Source organism: Emydura macquarii, unplaced genomic scaffold (assembly GCF_026122565.2).
Source record: "Emydura macquarii macquarii isolate MOO-44397 ecotype Brisbane River unplaced genomic scaffold, CSIRO-AGI_Emac_v2 contig_2768, whole genome shotgun sequence".
Taxonomy (NCBI): domain Eukaryota; kingdom Metazoa; phylum Chordata; order Testudines; family Chelidae; genus Emydura; species Emydura macquarii.
In genome coordinates this window covers 38,690,218-38,710,068 of record NW_027132905.1, presented here as the reverse complement: position 1 = coordinate 38,710,068, position 19,851 = coordinate 38,690,218, and the positions used below count along the sequence as shown (strand labels likewise).

General features: G+C 40.3%; 2 protein-coding genes across 4 annotated transcripts in view; one reads left to right on the top strand and one right to left on the bottom strand.

The window, feature by feature from the left end:
- The window catches only part of MEGF6 (multiple EGF like domains 6), a 219,813-nt gene extending 214,604 nt beyond the window's left edge, over window positions 1-5,209 (bottom strand). For all 3 annotated transcript variants that reach the window (XM_067566717.1, XM_067566718.1, XM_067566719.1), the window contains exon 1: window positions 4,914-5,209. In XM_067566717.1, the coding sequence (XP_067422818.1) occupies window positions 4,914-4,999 (86 nt within the window). In that variant the 5' untranslated portion in view covers window positions 5,000-5,209. The remainder of the gene's footprint in view (window positions 1-4,913) is intronic.
- An 8,846-nt stretch (window positions 5,210-14,055) lies between these two features.
- On the top strand, window positions 14,056-19,363 carry TPRG1L (tumor protein p63 regulated 1 like). Its single transcript, XM_067567112.1, has 5 exons — window positions 14,056-14,283; window positions 14,822-14,913; window positions 15,541-15,717; window positions 16,414-16,567; window positions 17,439-19,363. Exons 1-5 carry the CDS (start codon window positions 14,080-14,082, stop codon window positions 17,631-17,633), a joined length of 822 nt encoding a protein of 273 aa, XP_067423213.1. The 5' UTR covers window positions 14,056-14,079; the 3' UTR covers window positions 17,634-19,363.
- The last annotated feature ends 488 nt before the right edge of the window (window positions 19,364-19,851 follow it).

Here is a 19,851-nt window from a genome sequence, read left to right as displayed (position 1 = left end):
ATCCTGTATAGCTCCCACCTTTTAAAGTAAATACTAATGTAACCCAACTTCTCACTGTTAGGAATTCTCATAACAGGTCCCAACTGGTTCTTACCATTGAAAGGATTTGACTGTACACTAGTCTAGTCATACACAAGCACTCACATTATTCTGCAAATGTCTGGGTACTGGTTTGGTGGGGGTTGTTCTCTTTTGGGTTCTTTGTTTTGTTTTTTTAACTTCCATTTCAATTGAGGTTCCTTCACAATTAGGAACACAGGAACTACCATATGGAATCAGTACAGGTACACCTAGTTCAGACTTTTACAGTGCTCAGCACCAAATGCTTCAGAAGGAAAGGTACAAAACTCCCATACTGGACAATAATGCAATGCCTACAGAGCAAATTTCTTTCTAATCCAGTGGAAATAGTGGATATAAACCATTCTTTATTTTTATTTTACCTATAACTATGTATATTCTTATTATCCATATAAATGTCGTTTAACGTGGGGATGTTGTCGCACACCAACAACACATGGCCTTGTCAGATGACGGATCTGAGTCCAATGGCATGGAATCCAAGAAGATTGGAAATCCTTAATCTGCTGCAGCCTTTGTCCGCCTTCACAGCCGTTGGAAAGGGAGTTCCACTTTTCTTCTGCTTCGTCAGCCATTGAGGTCTTCTTGGATCACTCTTAGTCGGGAACCTCCCCCTCGACCTTGTCACCACGGGTGACCCTACCAGGAGCATGAAGCTCCAGACAACCTTGCTCTCAGGATCATTTCCAGAATTGGCTGTCCAAACAAGTTCATCAGTGTTCACCAGTGTTCTGAGACTTCTCCACGACAACTTGTCAGCAATGGTTGTTAGCAATGGAAACTAAACAGAATCATTTGAAGTGAAAACTGGAGTGAAGCAAGGCTGCGTCATCGCTCCAACACTATTTTCTATCTTCATCTCCACCTCATAATGCACCTCATTGACAGAAAGCTCCTCCAGGAATTGAAATTATGTATAGGATGGACAGAAGACTCTAACCTCAACAGACTCAAGTCCAAAACAAAGTCCACAATAACATCCTTAATGGAGCTCCAGTATGAGGATGACAGTGTGATTGTTGCTCAATCTGAAATGGATCTCCAAACCATTCTCAATGCATTTTCAGAAGCCAACAAGAGTATTGGCCTAACTTTAAATATCAGGAAAATTCTTTATCAGTTGCTCCAAATGAAGAAATAAACCCTCCCTCCGTTCAAATCAACAGAGAAATGCTTGAGAATGTGGATCATTTTGACTATCTTGGACACTATCTTTCATCAAAGGTAATCATCGACATGGAAATACAACACCGACTGAAATGTGTGAGCGCAGCCTTTGGATGTCTGAGTAAGAGAATCTTCATGTCATCCTTGCTTAAACGAAACTCCTGGTCTACCATGCCATTGTTATCCCAACTCTGCTGTACGACTCGGAAACCTGGACCACATACCAAAGATATCTCAAGAGTTTGGAAAAGCACCACCAACAGTGCTTTCGCAAGATCCTTTGAATTAGCTGGGAGGCTAGACATACAAACATCAGTGTCTTGGTTGAAACAAATTCTACCAGCATTGAGGCCATGATTATCCAAAGCCAACATCGCTAGATACGTCATGCTGTTTGCATGCCTGACTCCCACCTCCCTAACAGAGTCCTTTTCTCACAGCAGAAAGAAGGTCAGCAAAATCGCAGAGGGCAAAGAAAGCACTTCAAAGACACCTTGAAGGCAAACATGAAGAGGTACAACATTGATAGCAATACTTGGGAGACCCTCACTCAGGACTGTCCAAAATGGAGGAAGGCTCTGTCAGAGAGATCTCAACACTTTGAAACAGCTCATCGACAAGTAGAGGAGGAAAAAAGGAACAGGCGGAAAGAACATCGGAACATTCAACACAGCAACACTGTGCCTAACCCTCCTGAAATCCCCTGTCCTTATTGTGACAAGACTTGTGGGTCTAGGATTGGACTATGGAGCCACCTGCGGACCCACTACTGAGATTCCTGGAAGACAATCTTACTTGTTCGTGAGTGATCGCCATCATCATAAATGTCTATATCGTTTTTAGATTCTGCTAAGCTCTTGACTTCAGAAACATCTTATGGCAGTAAGTTCCACATATCAACTATGCTTTTTGTAGAACATCTGTTTTCATTTTCCTCCATTTTAAATTTGCTACTTTTGTGTGTTTAAACTGATGTGCCCTTGTTCTCTTGTCATAAGAAAGGGCATACACCTTTATCATGCCCCGTTTTTTATTAAAAGGACCTGAAGCAACAGTAGGTTTACCCACAGCCAAAGCTTCTCACTGCCCTGACGCTTTTCCTGAATTAGACTAACAGTAGTTACTCTACCACAAAAGATGTATTAGATCACTAAGGCTATCCGCTTTGCCAGGGCAGGATACAGTCCCCCCAAAAGAGGACGCATCCTATTATATACTGACTGTACATCTGATTTTGGCCAAAAAGAGTACAAGGGTTTACAAAAGAGCCACACAGGTCAGTATGCCTCTTCTTTGAGGTCCACTAAAGCTACATATTAAAGAACTAATAGTAATTGGTTTTTTCATAGCAACTGCATTTAGAAAAAAAGGAAATGTGAATCTTCTCATTTATTTTTTCGGACAGGGCTCTGTTAGCCTTTTTAGTAAATATCCATTCAGATTCTGCTTCTTGCTTGGAGTATGAAAAATGTTTCAAAATCATAGAGCAAATAAACATGTGTTCTGAATAGGAATTCTTCGCATCTGTCTCCCTAGGCAGAATCTTATCTCATAGCTGTTAACACTCTTCACATGCACTGTACCTCTAGGCAAGATGAACTATAAAGCCTCTTTGAAAGATGCACCAACTACTTGTCCACTGATCCTGACACATATATTTTTCTTTCAGGGACTTTTAAGAAAGAAAGCCTTAAAACCAAGAGTAAGAGTCAAAGAGGAAGCAATTTTCTTGTGGGCCTGGATTTCAAAACAGATGGCAGGATTCACGTTCATCCACTCTCAATTATTCCAGAATATATGAGCCTTATGTACAGGCTAACGTATTATTTTTCTAACTGCCATCCTCACAAACTCCACCTGAGAGCCTCCTGCCACCGACACAATCACCAGAAGTAATGAGTCTGCCACTAGGCTTAAACATTGATTTTGTTGATACTGCACAAGACAGAATAGCCTACAGCTCACTGCCTCCTAGACGTACTGACACCAGCAGGGCTGAGAGATGTACATACTTCCTTTAGCAGTAGGCTGAGCAAATATGATTGAGTCAGGGAGCAAGTCTATTGAGTGAGTAGGTGCCATTGTGGTCTAACAGTTTTTCTGATTGTAACTGTGCTTCAATGAATATGAATCTGTCGTTTTAATCTTAGAATGTGTAGCAAACATTTCTCTGTGAATTAATGAGATTTAGGAGCAGTTTGTTGGTTGGTCTCCATTTCTGGTGCTTACAGTTCACCAAAAGAGCCTATGCATTTAAAAAAAAAAAAAAATCTTTCTATAGCAGCAGTCTAACTCAATAATTCAGGCATGGAGAAGTATAGCAACTCCAGCTGGCACCTTACAGCTCCAAGACATTCAATTACGATACTGTTACAGAAAGCCTGAAAATGCCTTTTGGATTAATAACGTTTCCCCAATAGCTTTGCCTTAAAATTCTTGCCTGTTGAAGTTCTCACATGTGGCCACTGAAGAGCTGTTCAGTTAGCCAAGCCTCATCAGCTCACCAGTAAAACAGACCCAAGCCCCAAGTGCATGGAGGTCAAGGAAGCAGTTGTTATTTTGCTAGTATCTCCTTTCTGAAAAGGCAACAAATCCATCCATGTAACTATCAAAACTTGCATTTGCAGTTGATCAAACGGCAATCTACAGAATAGTATTGTGCTGCATGTCCTTTGCTATTTATTTACAAATGTCTCACCCCTTAGCTGTCTTCACATCCAAAAAGGAAAAACTAAAAAGAACCACAAGAACGCGGTTGGAAGCAGCAATGTTTCTGGATTAATTTATTGCAGTGAAGGAGAGGTTTTTTTGTGCACCAAATAGTGGTTTTGTGTCTAAAAAGTATTGTCAGGAGTACTCTATTGGGAATTATGTTTCTAAATTAAATTCAGCACTTCCCATTCCCTGGCATTTTCTTTTCTCAAATACACTGGCACACATCTCATTTCCAGTATCTGATCCAACAATCCACGGCTGGGGAGATAATATGAAATTCTTTACATAAGCAAGAAAAATATCTTTGCAATAATTTTCCAAAACACAGCCATTGAACAGGCATCCCTCTACCCCGAATAACAGAGTTACTGATGTAGGGAAAAGATGGTATGGGTTTACTTCTTTGCACAATACTAGTTTCATTTACAAAGAGAAGCAGAGAGATCCCCCTGCATGGAGAGAGCTTCTTCTGGCAGGATACCAAACTTATAAGGAAGTTTTCCAAAGGGTCCATATAGTTAATGCCAAACTAAAGCTGTAACATTTCATTAAAAAAATATGGGGCTCAGTGCATCTAGATTAACAGCAAGAGGAAAAAAGGTGACTACAAAGAGGAATGCAATAAGAAAAGAGGAATAGAAAAGAGGGTATTATAAAAACAGCAGTTCTAGGAAAACAGTCTTCAAACTATATAATTACATTTCATGCTAACACAATAATTACATGTCATAAGAAAAAAAAAGTCAATCATTTCCTACAGGCAAAGGGAAGCATCCAGACTTTTTAAATTCCTCTTCCCTTTTGTTCTATGCACACTTGTGACCAGAGAAAACTAAAAAAAAAAAAGATTTTTGTATAAAAAAAGATTGTATATGGCAGTTTCTCCTTAAAGATTTGCTGATCTGACCTGCCCTGCCCAACCCTGGTGATTCTCTTCACTCAGTACTTACATAAGAGGCTGTAGTTTGTTCCCATAGGTGAGTGAAGACACTGGCAGCGTGAGAATGAATGATAGCATCAACACGTGTAGCTCCATTGCTGCTGCTCCTTTCCTTTCTCAGGGTGGCTCTGGTGGGTGCCTAGAAAGTTTTACAGCCTTCCCAAGTGAGAGGCTGGCCAAGAAAAATGCTCCTGATTACTTCCTGACTGTGCCAGTTTCTCCTTTTCTGACAAAGAACAATGCTACTGGAACACACAAAGATTCCTGCTGGGGTTCGCTGGCAAAGCAGATTTCTCACTCTGGGACTTTTCCTCCTACACAGTTTCAGTTCAGGCAGTATTCCCTATACCTTCAGTCCAAGGGAAGTGCTTACAATGCCGGTGGTCACAGAGCTTTTCCAAAAACAATCCTGGCTCCTTAGCTTCACTTGTTAGTACTAAAATATGCTGAGGTGGCTTGTCCGTCTGGCATTTGCTTTCTGACAAGATCCAAAGTGCCGGTGGCTTACAAAACCTGTGTTCAGTCCAACAGCAAAGCCCCATGTAGGTTTGATTGGTTTGGTGTCCTGATCCACTTCACAAGGCAATATATAACCCAACCCTCAGGAAGGGAAGGAAAAAAGAGGACAGGAGCTCCCACAGAGAAGTCTACCTCTCTGAGGACACAAGAAATTCCCAGCCCCTTCCAGCAATGGTCAGAGATTTCCATTAACCCTCGCTGCACTCCCTAAGCCATCCTCCCTACATCAACTACCATCTTTCTCCTGACAGAAGACTCACCCTCTTACACACACTCGCTTCTAAAGGAGAAGCTCTTCTATCCCCTGCACTACAAGAGACCAATCAAACTTTCTTCTTGCCTTTCTCAGGTCTCCCTTTCATTCACATGCTCTCTTGTTTCTTTCTTGCTGACAGAAATCCCTCCCACCAGCCATGCCCAATCCTAAGAAGAGGAGGGGGGTAGCCCAGCAGAAGAGCACCAGGAATAATTTCATTTTGCTGATCAAAAAGGATTTATTTTTGCCAACTCCCAAACCTATGCAATCCTTCCAGTCCCAGAAGACAGGTCCGAAAGAGTCATAAGAGATTCAAGCTGCACATCTAGAACAAATAAAAAGGCTCACAATGCTTCCAAGAGAAATTCTGATGTGTGTGTGTGAAGGCTGACAGGAAAAGGCAGAGAAACATTTTGATGGCTGGAGAGTTAATAGATATACAAGTGCCTTGCTCACAAATCCTGTTATTTAGTGCATTGTTTTCTAAAGTGCATCTGGGGTGTTGAGCAAGATTAAAACTATCATAAAATAATAAACAAATCTGGACCTAAGGGAAAAATCATTCTAAAATAACTGGGCAAAGTGGGAGACAGAAGGGATTAGACTGATTAGTTATTTGCCCTCTCCTAGTTAATTGTCCCTCCTGCAAAGAAAAACTAAATGAGCAGTGGGGTTTGATGGGGGTTAGAGCTGCATGGGGGAGGGAAGCTGTGTTTTATTGGGGATTGGCTGTGCTGGCTCAGGGGTAAGGCTACTATTTCATTTTATTTTTGTCCTTGTAACTGGGGAGCCTAGAGGTCCCTTTTTATTATTGTATAAATTCAAATAAACAAACACCACAGCCTTCTGCTGTCCCTGTGCACCATGCTTCTCACTTCCTCACAGTCCCCTTTTCCTCAAACATTGCTCTATGGCCAAGCATTCTTTCAAACTTTTATTTTAGTTCATACTTGGCAAGTGGAAAACACATCCCACCTGCAACAGACATTATGGTTTGGCCCAAAAGTGAAATTTAACTCAAAGTCATAAGCGCATTTTATCTATTTACTCTGGAATGATTTTGAGAGTAGGACTCACTCAGGAAATAGGGTACTGAGACTTTGTCTTCGAGTTTATTGATTCCCACCCAACCCAGCACACTAGAGACTAAATTGTGTTGCTATCCAATGACTGTTAGCTAGCCAGTGTGAAATAGGTTGGTGGGTTTCAGTCCAATTCCCAAATGGACTAGTGTTACTCCCCATCTCCCGCCCTCTCTCCCCCCCAAAAGAGCATTATAAGTGCCATTAATTGCTCTGTTATTGTCAGTCTCAGCAGACAAGCTGAGGATTAAATGGGCTACTAAAAACTGAGCTCCCTTCTTACCCCTTGAGATGGTTCCTCCAGACAGGGATGAAGTGCATGGGCCAGTATGGGAGGAGGTGGAAAGAGCAGACAAGAAGTGTGAAAGTGCCGCAGTAACAAACACCCAAGTGAGCCGCTGGCTGACAAAAGCTGTATTTCAGAAAGGGATGGGGAATCAATGAGGTAGAGTGAGGTGAACAGATTGGTGTGTCCCCAGCAAAGGACTGACCTTCAGCAGAAGAGAGGGATTAATGAGGAGTGCAGGAAGACAGAGGGAGCATCTGCTCTAGTGAGATTTCCAGCCCCAGGTGGTTCAGCAGAGCATCCAGAAATGTGGGTGACCAGGTGAAAGAAACCAAACTCTGGAATTTATGCACCTAGAGGATCCAAGTGAGATTGGAACCCCACTGTGCCACTCTGTACGAGACGGTCCCTGCTCCAAAGAGTTTATGGAAACATGATGTGACGTGAGTTAAGATTTGCTGAGTTGAATTCATACCAACACCAGCTTCACTAGACACAACTCCATCTATACTTATTCAGAGGAATAATAGGTTACCCAGCTCTTTCAGTAAAGACAGAGATCATTTCTTTGTGAGCAAGTGGGCAGAAGCTTCTGAATGACCCTCAGACTCTTTCTTGCCTGGTGTGTGAATGCCAGTCTATAGCTATGGTAAGGACATGGGAGCCCATGAGAAATTCACAAAGCTCTAATTATGTCTTTGAGGAATGCAACTTACATTTGTTGTGTATGTAGTCTTGTTATTGCTGCTCTTTTATGCATATAGCTTACTGTGGGTGGCCCTTAGGAAATAAAAACAATAGAGATGCAAGGCTCCTGGCTCAAGGAAAGTGAGGTGGACCTTGCTGGTGATAGGTGGGCATTGCACAGGTTGCTGAATTTGGAGTAACATATTAGAAGTCTAGGAGCAAGTTAGAAAAATAACAATTGCTTTTATTTATAGCTAAATGTATCCATTTGAAGAAGATGGAAAAAGAACAACTTTGGAAAATATCTGGCTTTACACACGAACCCTTTCACAAGTGTCACAGACACCACCTTTACAGTTCTGTGTGTAACAATCTCTCCAAGGAACAAAGCAGCTGCCAAGCCCAGCAGCTGGGACTTTGATATTTTCTGTTAAAAAAACAGACATGGCTACATAAAAAATTATATTGTTAAAACTTCAGAGTGTAAGTCAGTGCAATAAGGAAATCCAAGCACTCATTTTCTCAGGACCCTGAGGCTTTGGGTGAAATTAAATTGATTTCTTGAAATAAAGGGAAACTACAACTATTTAGGTCCTAAAATTGCTTCTTTTAAGCAGCAGGCAAATTCTATTGAGTATCTTTTATAAATTATTGTGATATAACATTTCTAAAGTGCTGTTCAAATCTGAAAAATAACTTTGTAAAAATGGCAGTGTGGAATTCTACATTGGCTCTCAAGGACTCCCAATCAAATTTGCTCAATTTACAAGTAAAAAGATGTTCCAAATCTCAAATCCAATAACCTCAACCTGGGATCTGAATTCATATTGGTTCCTTCTGGCTCATGCATCATCAACCCGTGAAACAGATTCTTCATGAAAAAAATCTTCCCTCAGTTACACCTCTGCATCACCAGTAAGGACATAAGAATGGCCATACTGAGTCAGATCAATGGTCCATCTGGCCCAGTATCCTGTCTTCCAACAGTGGCTGGTGACAGATGATTCAGAGGAAATAACACAGGGCAATTAGCAAGTGATCCATCCGTTGTCATCCAGTCCCAGCTTCTGGCAGTCAGAGGTCTAGGGACACAAACAGCACGGAATTACATCCCTGACTATCTTGACTAACAGTCACTGATGCACCTATTCTCCATGAATGTACCTAATTCTCTTTTTAACCCAGTTATACTTTTGGTCTTCACAACATCCCCTGGCAACAAGTTCCACAGATTGACTGTGCATTGTATGAAGAAGTACTTCCTTAGGTTTGTTTTAACACTGCTGCCTATTAATTTCATTGAATGGCCCCTAATTCTTGTGTCAAGTAACAGGGTAAATGACACTTCCTAATTCATTTTCTCCATGCCACTCATGATTTTATAGCCATCTATCATATCCCCCTTAATCATCTATTTTCTAAGATGAACAGTCCCAGCCTTTTTAATCTCTCCTCCTATAGGAGGAGATCCCATACCCTTAGTCATTTTTGTTGTCCTTCTGTGTACTTTTTCCAACTATAATTTATCTTTTTTGAGATGGGGCGACCAAAACTGCACACAGTATTCAAGGTGTGGGTGCACCATGGATTTATATAGTGGCATTATGATATTTTCTGTCTTATCTTCTGATTTTCTATCAGTGCTGACAGTTTGTGCTCAGTGAAACCTTCACTGCCAAACTGTCTTCACTAAGGTCCCATTTTTATAGATGTCCTCACCTTTATTATCAGGAGTTGTCCCGTTGATTTCAGTGGAGTTATTCATGGTAGTAAAGTTAACCATGTAACTGTTTGCAAGATCAGGGCCTATGAGTGAACAAGTACAATTCAGGCCATTATGCAACTGCACCTGATCAGGGCAACACACTCCTGCAACTGGTACTTGGTAAGCAATTCTGGTGATGATGCACAACAACCAGACTCCAGCTCACTCTCACCTGTGCTGTTCTTCAGGTTTAAGCGGAGTAGAAAGCAATGAAAACTTATTTTAGTCACTGAAGAGAACAGATCTCATTCGGAATACATACCGTGGGGGGGCAGCAGACCTGAAGAACAGAAACCCACCAGCTCAGGAAGGATCAATGCCACTTCACAGTCTGTTTCAGGCCCTTGCCTCAGGGCACAATTTATTGGTTAAACAGAAAACATAGAAAAAGATACCAAAATAAAGTAGTTCCCATGTCCAAAATAGGCTATAGTTCCTAAAGGCTTTTCTCTCACAACTCTCAGTCCCTCCAGGACCTTGCCCTGACATAGGGATTCCTGATCCCTGCAGTTCTCACTCTCCAGATCTTCTACCTGTGAGCTACTTAATAGCTCAGGTCTTTCTCTTACAGTTCTCTAGCGCAAGTGATCTCTTGCTAGCCTTTATATATATTAGGACCCAGATTTTTAAAGTTATTTAGGTGTCACTTTGGTCATCATTTCAATGCCTAACTGATTTATGAGCCTAAATCTCCTTTTCAAAAGGGATGTAGGTACTTAGGAGTCTAAATCCCACTGACTTTAAAAATCTGGGCCTTGATACTCCTCAGGCTATTACATGACACCTACCCCACAACCTCAGCTGGAAGGCAATTTAGTTGCAGGTGGGGCTGTATCCATAAACCCTTAAAGAGGCCAACCTCCTGTGACAGTGACATTTTTGCATAGCCACTTTTTTTTTTTTTTTTAAATAAGAATCACACTTTAACAGTTAACAAACCCATTGTCTGGTATTCCACAACCTAATGAAGTCTGAACTTTGCCTGTTCATACACTCCCTCCAGGGCTACTGCCATGGATCCCGTTCCTTCATGAGCCTGCAAAGAATTACATTGTCCTTCTGACTGAGGAAAGACATTCAAAGCTTTGGAGAACATGAGGTACAAGAAGTGTTGTGAAAAATGAAGAGGGATAGCAATTGTAATGTTCTAAGCCAATTCACCCTCTACATCAATTTAAAAGTATGGAGGCAAAGTTCACTTTGTGGACAGTACACTTTTTAGTGGAGAGCTCCCTCTTGTGTCTTTGGAATGTACATCCAGCTTATAAGAATGGATTCCATTCTTTAGGGAGTCCAATTTATTTCCACAAACCATGAAAAAGGGACAGTGGTCCCCAGTGGATAGACACAAGGACAGAAGAGAGGAAGGAAGAAGAGCCAAGAGAGAAATTATTCCAGTTGCAGGTTTATCTTCCCGACTCAGACCTCAAGTAACTGACCCAGTCTGAATAGCCTCCAGACTGATTTGCATAGATGCCAAGCAATGGACATAGGTTGATGGTTATCCTCTGACCTACACAATGTGGCTACTCCCTGTAGGATTGTCTGGGAAGAGAAGGTGACACTGTGATGGAGAAAGCCCTGGTTTAAACACACAAGGTTTGGGCAGTTACTGAACATGAAGCCAGTCCTACAGCCCTTACATTAGAAGCCTTAGTGAAGACAATGGGGGATACTTCCATAAATAAAAAGCTCATATCTGAATAAGGGTTTCAAGAATGGACTTAACTTATGAAACACGTGTGAAAGATGAATGTCTGAAATACAATACACTGTATGTCAAATCTCTTTAATATGTTTTCAGTTTTACTGTCTTCTAGCACAATTGCCTGTTAAAAATTTCATCTTCTGGCACAAAGTATAGTAACACTGGAAAGTGGTAACAGAGTTACAATATGGACTTATAAACAGTAGATATAAAATCTGCAAACAGGGAACTGGAAAAAAATTCTAAATACTTTGATACCCAGCTATTTAATCTTGACTATCAAATAGTGGAAACATGGTACAGTGCACAGCGTTCTGGACTTGCACCTGATTCTACCATTGATTCACTATGTGATCCTAGGCAAATCACTTATCCTGTCTGTGTTCCCCCACGGGTAAATTTAGAACAGTGATACTTACCCACCTTTGTAAAGCTCTTTAAGATGTATAGAATAGATGAAACGTGCTATATAAATAGTAGGTATTATTCCCATATTCTTGTCTGCTGGAATATTTATACTTATGGTAATTTGATCATTGATCAGTTTGTTATGCTTTTCACTCCAGTTTTGACTCAACGTATATTGTTTGACTTAACTGATATCTGCATTGATTGCTTATTAACAAGTGTGATGATATAAATAAGCACTGGAGCACAGTAAATAATTTCACAGTGTTACTTACAGGTTTGGTTTGGCACTGATTCCAGCATTTCCAAGATGGTTGTGATGAGTTATACTGCCATCTGCTGATAGAAATGCAATTAACTTTAACAAGGAAAAACTGACTCAAAAGTTCAATGTATTTTTTTTAAATGTGGATGAAAATTGTTTGTATCTTTAAAAATGTGTGATTATTAAAACAACTTTAAAGGAAAAGCCTAGTCCTATTTTATTTCAAAAACAATTCTTAGTGAATTTAGGGCTTTCAAGAGGCACCAGATAGCCATCATTAGAAACTAAATTACAGGCTGAAAAAAACCAACACGGGCAACTTCTCCCACATAATAACCTGGTACTAGTTGTCAGTGTGTCTCAATCTTTTTCTTTCTAGGATAAGAGGAATGTTCTGTCTCCATGACTTTCTCCCCTGGAGCTCTTGCCATATGGAACCACATTCATGTATCTTACGCATCAGCTTTCCAACACTTCACATCTCATGTGAAAACATTATTTCCTCTGCTTGAACTTTTTCTGTTTCTCCTTCTCCTTCTCTTAATGTATTTTATTCAACCCAGTAATGTGTTTAGAGATAAAGTGTGACATTTTCAAAAGCACCTAACTGATTTGGAAGCCTAAGTAAGTACCATTTTCAAGAGACAGACACTCAGCAGCTTAAATCAAAGTGTCTTAGGCACTTTAGAAAATGTTACCCAAAAATCTATATGAACAATCCTATACAGTATAAAGCTGCATTGTACTGAATATGCTAGTATGAGACATATGTAGCCTAGAGGTTAAATTTTAGACCAGGGCCCAGATCCTCAAAGGTATTTAGGAGTTATAAGCCTAAATACCTTTGAGGAGCTGGGCCCTGGTGTCTATATGACAGCAATATTCTGTAATCACGCCATGTAAATATGCCCCATTAATTTGATCACTTCAGCCTAAATCTTGCTTAGCTTTGTGTTTTCAATACTTCTTGATACAAGAAAATAAGAACACTATGAAATGCTCCAGTAAAAAATTGCATATCCAGCTGTTGCGGTAAAAAAACCCAAAAAATCCTGTGCCTGGTACTGAATTTGAAGCAATGTTCCCATTATGCTTTTCTAGTCCCTACATAGTGTTTGTTTATTGTTTTTATGACATTCAATATTTTCTGAACAGTTGTTTGTTTCCCAAACAGGTTACAATGCAGCCTCTGCTACCCCAACCAACTGTATTGACTGACAGACCCCATTATGGTGAGAAAGAAAGGGGACAAATCTTAGATTTGAGACTCAAATTTTCATTACATATACAGAAATTTGGGGTATCTGTTAGTCCCATAATTTGAGTGCCCACGTTTTGCTCAAACAAGAGATTCGTTGGCAACCTTTTAACAGCCCAAAGACCAAACTCAAATACATTAAATGGATCAGGTCAAAATCACCCTGGTCTTTAACATGCAGGTCAGCTTATGGACCCATCCCAGCATGTGATACCCTGACCCGGCCCATTTACCACTGCTGATTTGGTTGGGTTACACAGGCGTATTAAAGAAGGCAGAAGGCATATTACTGAGCTCCCCAGACCACACTTTAGGACAGTCTCCACTGTTGATTATTGATATCAGAAACACATGGCAGGCCCATGAAATGGAGCCGGAGAGGGCAGACCAGTCTTGCTGCTGGACTGGGAAACATTCCCAGAGGAAATTCTTTTCCATTTTCAATTGAGATTTCATTTCAAATAGACATTCTCCATCCCGCTCTACCAGCTACACTGTTGATGCAAGTGGCACTGAGCCCCCAACGCCACTCCACGCCCTCTTCTGCCAGCTGCGTCCTTGGATCCCTCCACCAGCCACCCTCTCTACCTCCACCCCAGAACGGAGCCCTCAGCTTCCACTCTGCACAGGGGAGATGGATGGATGGATGGATTGCTGTATCTTTTAATTACCTTTCTCTCCCTTCCTGTTCCATCTCCTACTCCCTCCCTCCTTCTCCTCATCCCTTCCCCTTTTACTCTCTCCCCTCTCCCACTCCCCCGTTACTCTCTCTCACCCCCCCCCCCTTCCTATTCCTGTCCCTCCATCAACCCCCCCCTGCCCGGCCGCGCGCGCCGCGGACCCATCCCGGAAGGGTCCGATTCCTCCGGAAGCGGAAGTGCGACTGTCTGTGACTGTGTTCCTCAGCGGACGGAACCCGCCGCCGCCGGGGGGAGGGGGGCGATGCTGCAGCTGCGGGACGCAGTGGAAGGCGGCCCAGATGGGACTGGGAGCCCCGCCGGGGGGGCGGCGCTGCTGGTGCCGACCGAGGCCGACGTGCCCTTCAGCCCCTCAGGGGAGCCGCTGCCGCCCCGCCAGACCCTGCGGCCCCTCAGCGTCCGCAACCCGACCCGGGGCGGCCGCCTCAAGGAGTACTTCGTGTTCCGGGTGCGGGCCGGGGGCAGCCGGGACCCTCCGCTCCACGGCCCGCAGGGCTTTGGGGCCGCCCCCCCGTACTGTCCCCACGGGGGCTGGCCCACAGCGGGCTCCGGCCGCATGGAGCTGCCACCAGCCCTGGGCCTAGGGCCGGGCGCCCTGGCCCTGCTCAGGCCTTCGAGGGATTATTGGGGGGACGGGTTTATAATCAGAGGGCAGGGAGGAGCCCGCTTGTTTGTCTGCCCAGCAGCGCTTGGCTGGGTGCGCCTTGCCCGTGGTTGCTGCAGCCTAGAGGGGCAGGGCAGATACCGTAGGGGATTGAGGGCTTGCCTCAGTAAACAGTGCTTGTTTAAAATTCCTGATTCGGTTTGAATATTTGAAACGTCCAGCCAGAGTCACATTATTTTACCTTTCAGGAGGTACTGAAGCTAAGTTACTCTATAGCTCTTGTTTACCATGACCAGTGCCCAGAAATCTGAGAGCCAGAGACCTAACAAGTTAGTGAATATGTAAATAGAAAAATATAAAGCCTGTTTCCTTTTTGATTTAGCCTGGAACTATAGAGCAGGCAGTAAATGAGATTCGTGTAGTTGTGATGCCAACTGAAGATGGAGAGGTGCAAAGTGTGTGGCTGCTAACAGAGTAAGTAACAGTACTAATGGACAAATGGGACTTTTCTTACCTTTTCAGGACAAGATTTTTAATAGCTGTGCAGATCCAGGAGAAAAAATGCTCTCTCTCAGTGACATTTGCAAGTAACTGAAGTACAACTTTGCTGTGCAAATCTGACAGGAAAATCATGTCTGCAGTATACAGTTCATCCAACATCATTTATCTTAAAACCAAATTGTTGCTCTTTACTGTATGTTTTATATATGAATTTACAAATATTGATTCGATACACTGTATGAGACTTAGCTGTAGATTTGTGCTACCTGGTTTTGAGTTAAGCATTAAAACAATGTTACAAGCTGTTTATTATATACTCAGCTGAAGCTTTTTCCTTCGTTTTAAAGATTAACTCTGTTAGTAGTTTTTCCTATATTCTGTGTATTGGAACATGCTTTTGGGCTCTTGTCAATCCTATATAAAAATGGCCATGAATGGGAAATACAGCATCACCGTTATTTTAATCTTTTATTTTTCTACAGAACAATGCTACTGCTGATTAAATCATTCTCCCAGTTGCTGTTGTATTAGTCAAACTACTAGATGTTTTTAGGTGACAATTTCAAGAATGATAGAGAAAATTGTGATCTGTTTTACCAGAGTTGACCATTGGAACAATGAGAAGGAGCGGCTGGTTCTTATCACTGACTGGTCCCTTCTGATCTGTAAATATGACTTCATCAGCCTCCAGTGCCAGCAGGTTACTAGAATATCACTCAATGCAGTTGACACTATTTCTGTTGGAGAATTTGAGTTCCCACCTAAATCACTGAATAAGTAAGTTGATTTTTTTAATGTGTCTAATGATACTGCTAATTATAAGGCTATCAGTCTTTATCATTAACTAGATATCAAGTTTGATAGTCTTTTCATTTGTTTGTATTAGTCAAGGTTTTTGGCTATGCTATAATCAAAGAATTGTTTGACAGCAGCAGAGATCTTTATCATTTAGACTGAAAGCAGTTTACTCCTGAAATAATTTTTATAACTTAGTGGACTGATTGCTTTATTTTGGGGAAAGTCTTTTTGTAGGCAGTCCGTAATTTTACTTTACTAGTTCAGTGTAAGCATTATATTAGAAACTTGTAAGTAAATCTGATCATATGGAGTATTAGTTTTACCAGAGACAATACACCAGGGTAAGGCTACATGAATGTAAATGAAGAAGACCCACATATTTAATTTTAACAAATTTTACCTTTCCATACAATTTAACTGTCATTAAAAATCATCTTTGCTTAATTTGAAAGTTGGTATAAATAACTGATTTCTTCAAGGTGTTATAAACTATGCTGATATAATTTATATAGAGACTACTTACCACTAACAAAGAAACATTTTAAAATTCTAAAATGGATCTTTGTTTTCAGTAAAGCATTCAGCTTTCTTGGAAATTACATTTTTAATTAACCTGCTCTGTAAAGAGCTTCAAGACCTACCCTATCAAATATGTGATGTCTTCAAATTTGTCAGGCGAGAAGGTATTGGTATTCGAATTCAATGGGATAAGCAAAGCCGTGCGTCCTTCATAAACAGATGGAATCCTTGGTCCACAAATGTGCCCTATGCTACTTTTACGGAACATCCAATGGCAAATGCTGATGAGAAGATTGCATCCCTTTGCCAAGTAAGGAAATTATCTATATTGTATTAGATATGACCATGTTGATGATTTAATCTGGATACAGTTCTTAAGAATTTACCTTCTTTTGAAAATGACTTGGTGATGGCCAGTTTCTTTACATTTATTCTTTCTTCCAAGCTTTTTCTATGCTCTCCATCTATTTCAGCAGGGTAGTGCTGCTGCTAGCCTGTTGCTAGAAGTCATCAGGCAAATCTTGCTGTCTCTTCAGATCATGTTCATATAGTGAAAATGAGGTTGCAATGATTTCCAAATTTACAAAAAACTTTAAAGCTGAAAGAGGAAAACATTTGCCTAAAACAGCAGGTACAATTTTATCAAGCTTCTCTTCTCTCCATGGAATAGGTCCAGGCTTTACCTAGAATATTTGTAGCTTGTAATTCTAGAAGAATCCTATTAAATGATATGTAGTTACTAAATATATAAACCTTCCTTTCCACACACTTGTTTTAGTGGCTCTTGATTTAAAAAAAATTTTTTTTAAAAAAAAAGAGTCCAAGTGAAAGTGTCTTGGGGTAAATAAACTATCATTTGTGGACACAGGTATTAGAGCTAAGCATTTAACAAAATAAAATAAAAATTACTGTTATAGCTGATTGATCTTTATGTATGTTCTGATTTGAAACTACTTGGATCAGTAAATGCTAGCATGTGGAATTTATTATAGGATGTATGTAGTCTTATGTATAACAATTACAATTTTATATAAGTGTTAGTAATCTTCTGTTCAGCATGAGTGGCACTTTTCTGTATGATTCTGCCTTCATAACCAAACTAGCAACAAATTTTCAAATGGAAAATATTAAGATGACTGTTAGAGCAGGTGTATTTAAAATGTTTTTTTTTTCACCCTTAGTTGGAAAACTTTAAGACTCAATTAATCCAAGCTGTGAAGAAAGCCCATAAAGAGTGTCCATTGCCAGGGAGGGCCAATGGAGTGCTAGTGCTGGAACGTCCTCTTCTTATTGAAACTTACGTGGGATTGATGTCTTTCATCAACAATGAGGCCAAACTTGGCTACTCCATGACAAGAGGCAAAATTGGATTTTAAATTCATTGTATTTAATCTACTCTAAGGAAATGTGATGGGGGCAAGAGTTGGGAGAACTCACTCCATGGCAAAAAAGAACAAAAATGCATAAAATGTATGGATAAAAGGTTGGTTAGTTGCAGAATGAATATTTCACAGAACAGTCACTGTACTATTATGAAGTTCATTAGATGGTTAAGTCAGCTATTGATCTCAGATGGTCAAAGTAGTTACATTCTTATAGTTCTCTGGATTTAACTTACACTGCCACTGTTTGTATGCAACTCTAGTGAGCAATGATTTCCTCTTACATTTCTAGCTAAATGTCTTTCCTTGTTAAATGTGACTTGTGTGACATACTCCCTATCAATATAGAACACACATACATAGCATGTTTATGCCACATTGCAATTGTATCTTTCCATAGATATAGCTATCAAATCATTTCATGTGTTGTTGAGACTTGACTTTATATTGGCTAAGGAGGTATTAACGTCTAGACTACAGTAATCTCAGGAATTTGACTAATTCAAAGTAAAATATTTAAAGAACTCATTCTTTAGAAGAGGGAGCTAATTTTGTCAAAGCTAGATTGTTATGCCTTCTCCTAATCAGTGGAATTGAACAGTTACTCGGTAATTTTAAGTATTGGTTGAGTAATCTCTCTGGCCTCTTTTAAATAGCTATCAAATATGAATCTATATAATTTGCAGGTTTATTTTATGTATGACTTCTCTTTGCAGTCATGTATTAAAGAAATATCTTGAAATAGAATAGCCAAAAATTTCAAAGACAGTTAAGGGATATCTTTGCCTTCCACGGAAGCTACTTTTAATGCCACATGGGAATGGAAGTATTATAATTAAAAAGGGAATTCTACTTTTAGTTTTATATTTCTTTAGTAAAAGTGTGTTCTTTGTTTGTTTGGTTTTTTTTTTTTTTTTTTTTTTTTTTTTTTTAACATGGACCAGGTTAGAATAGCACCAAAGTAAGGTTTTTGTAATCTATTTGGCCCTGTAGTTATTGGGAAGAGGGGAAGCTTTAGTCATTATATTGTACTTCAGTCTTATTTAATCTTCCATTTAAGTTTGTAGAAAGCTGTACTACTGCATTTATTAACTTTAAATGCAGTATACAAAAATGCTGAGTAGAAATACAGCATGAGATTATGACAAGCTTCATTGTGTATGAATCCTTTATACTATCCATCTTAAACTTCATTAGAAGCATTTCTCTGCCCCTCAACATGCTATTGAAATGCTGAGCAGCAGTGGAATTGGTATGTTAAAATATTTTTTACCTTTTAACTTGAAATAAAGTATGTATGTTCTTTATGAATGTGGCTCTGGAATGCAACAGACTGCACATTCTTTTCAATATGGGCTCTTTTCTAAAATAATGTCTAGCTTTTGTTAATTTTGCAGTAAAGATTAATTTAACAGCAGTTCTCTGGTGTTTAGTTGGTTGAACTGTAGAGGTTGTAAAAGCAGGGATTTAAACCCTCATGTTTTGGGTCATAAACCAAGCACAAACTGATAAGGATTAGAAGAAAAAATCTGTAGTAAGCCATTTATCAGGGCATCCGTTATACCTCCTTTGAAACATCCTGGGGCTGATCACACTCAGGATGCTGGCTAACATGGACCACCTCTCCCCAACAATTATGGAATTCTTACTCTACTTCCATTCCATCCAGTTTGATATGTCACATTTCTGTAATTAATTCTTTAAAACATCTTATTTGAAATCCTCTTTCCTGTGCTGGTCCCTGTATGTTTTTGTGTAACTTCCTACAACTAAAGAAGGTGTGAAAGTGAGAGAACTATCTTGGCAAGAATCTCACCTCTCCCCTTTTTACAAATGCTCTTCTACACAATCAGCTGTAATTTAGAGCAACACAGGTCAGCTCTGATACCAGCTTAACATTTTAATCAGTAAAGCAAACTGGTTCTCACACCTGATGACTTTCAATACTTATACATGCCTAAAATGACAAAATAACTCCCTCTTCAAAAGTGCGATAACTGACTCTTTGAAAGTATTCAGGTCTAACACTATGCATTTCATACCATATTTAATTCTAATTGAAGGGAGCACTCACTGTATTGAGTGACCTAAATGCAAAGACTGACCTATGAACTTGTACACTACTCCATGCAAACAGCCAGAAAATAGCCTCTTACTCTTTCTTGAACCTAATGTCCTTGGGCCATGGGGATTGATGTGCAATGGTATGCAG

Coding starts and splice junctions, on each gene's coding strand:
- TPRG1L (XM_067567112.1), top strand. CDS start 14,080: ATGCTGCAGCTGCGGGACGCAGTGGAAGGCGGCCCAGATGGGACTGGG. Junction 14,284..14,821: donor AGGAGTACTTCGTGTTCCGG/GTGCGGGCCGGG, acceptor TTTTTGATTTAG/CCTGGAACTATAGAGCAGGC. Junction 15,718..16,413: donor CCACCTAAATCACTGAATAA/GTAAGTTGATTT, acceptor CAAATTTGTCAG/GCGAGAAGGTATTGGTATTC.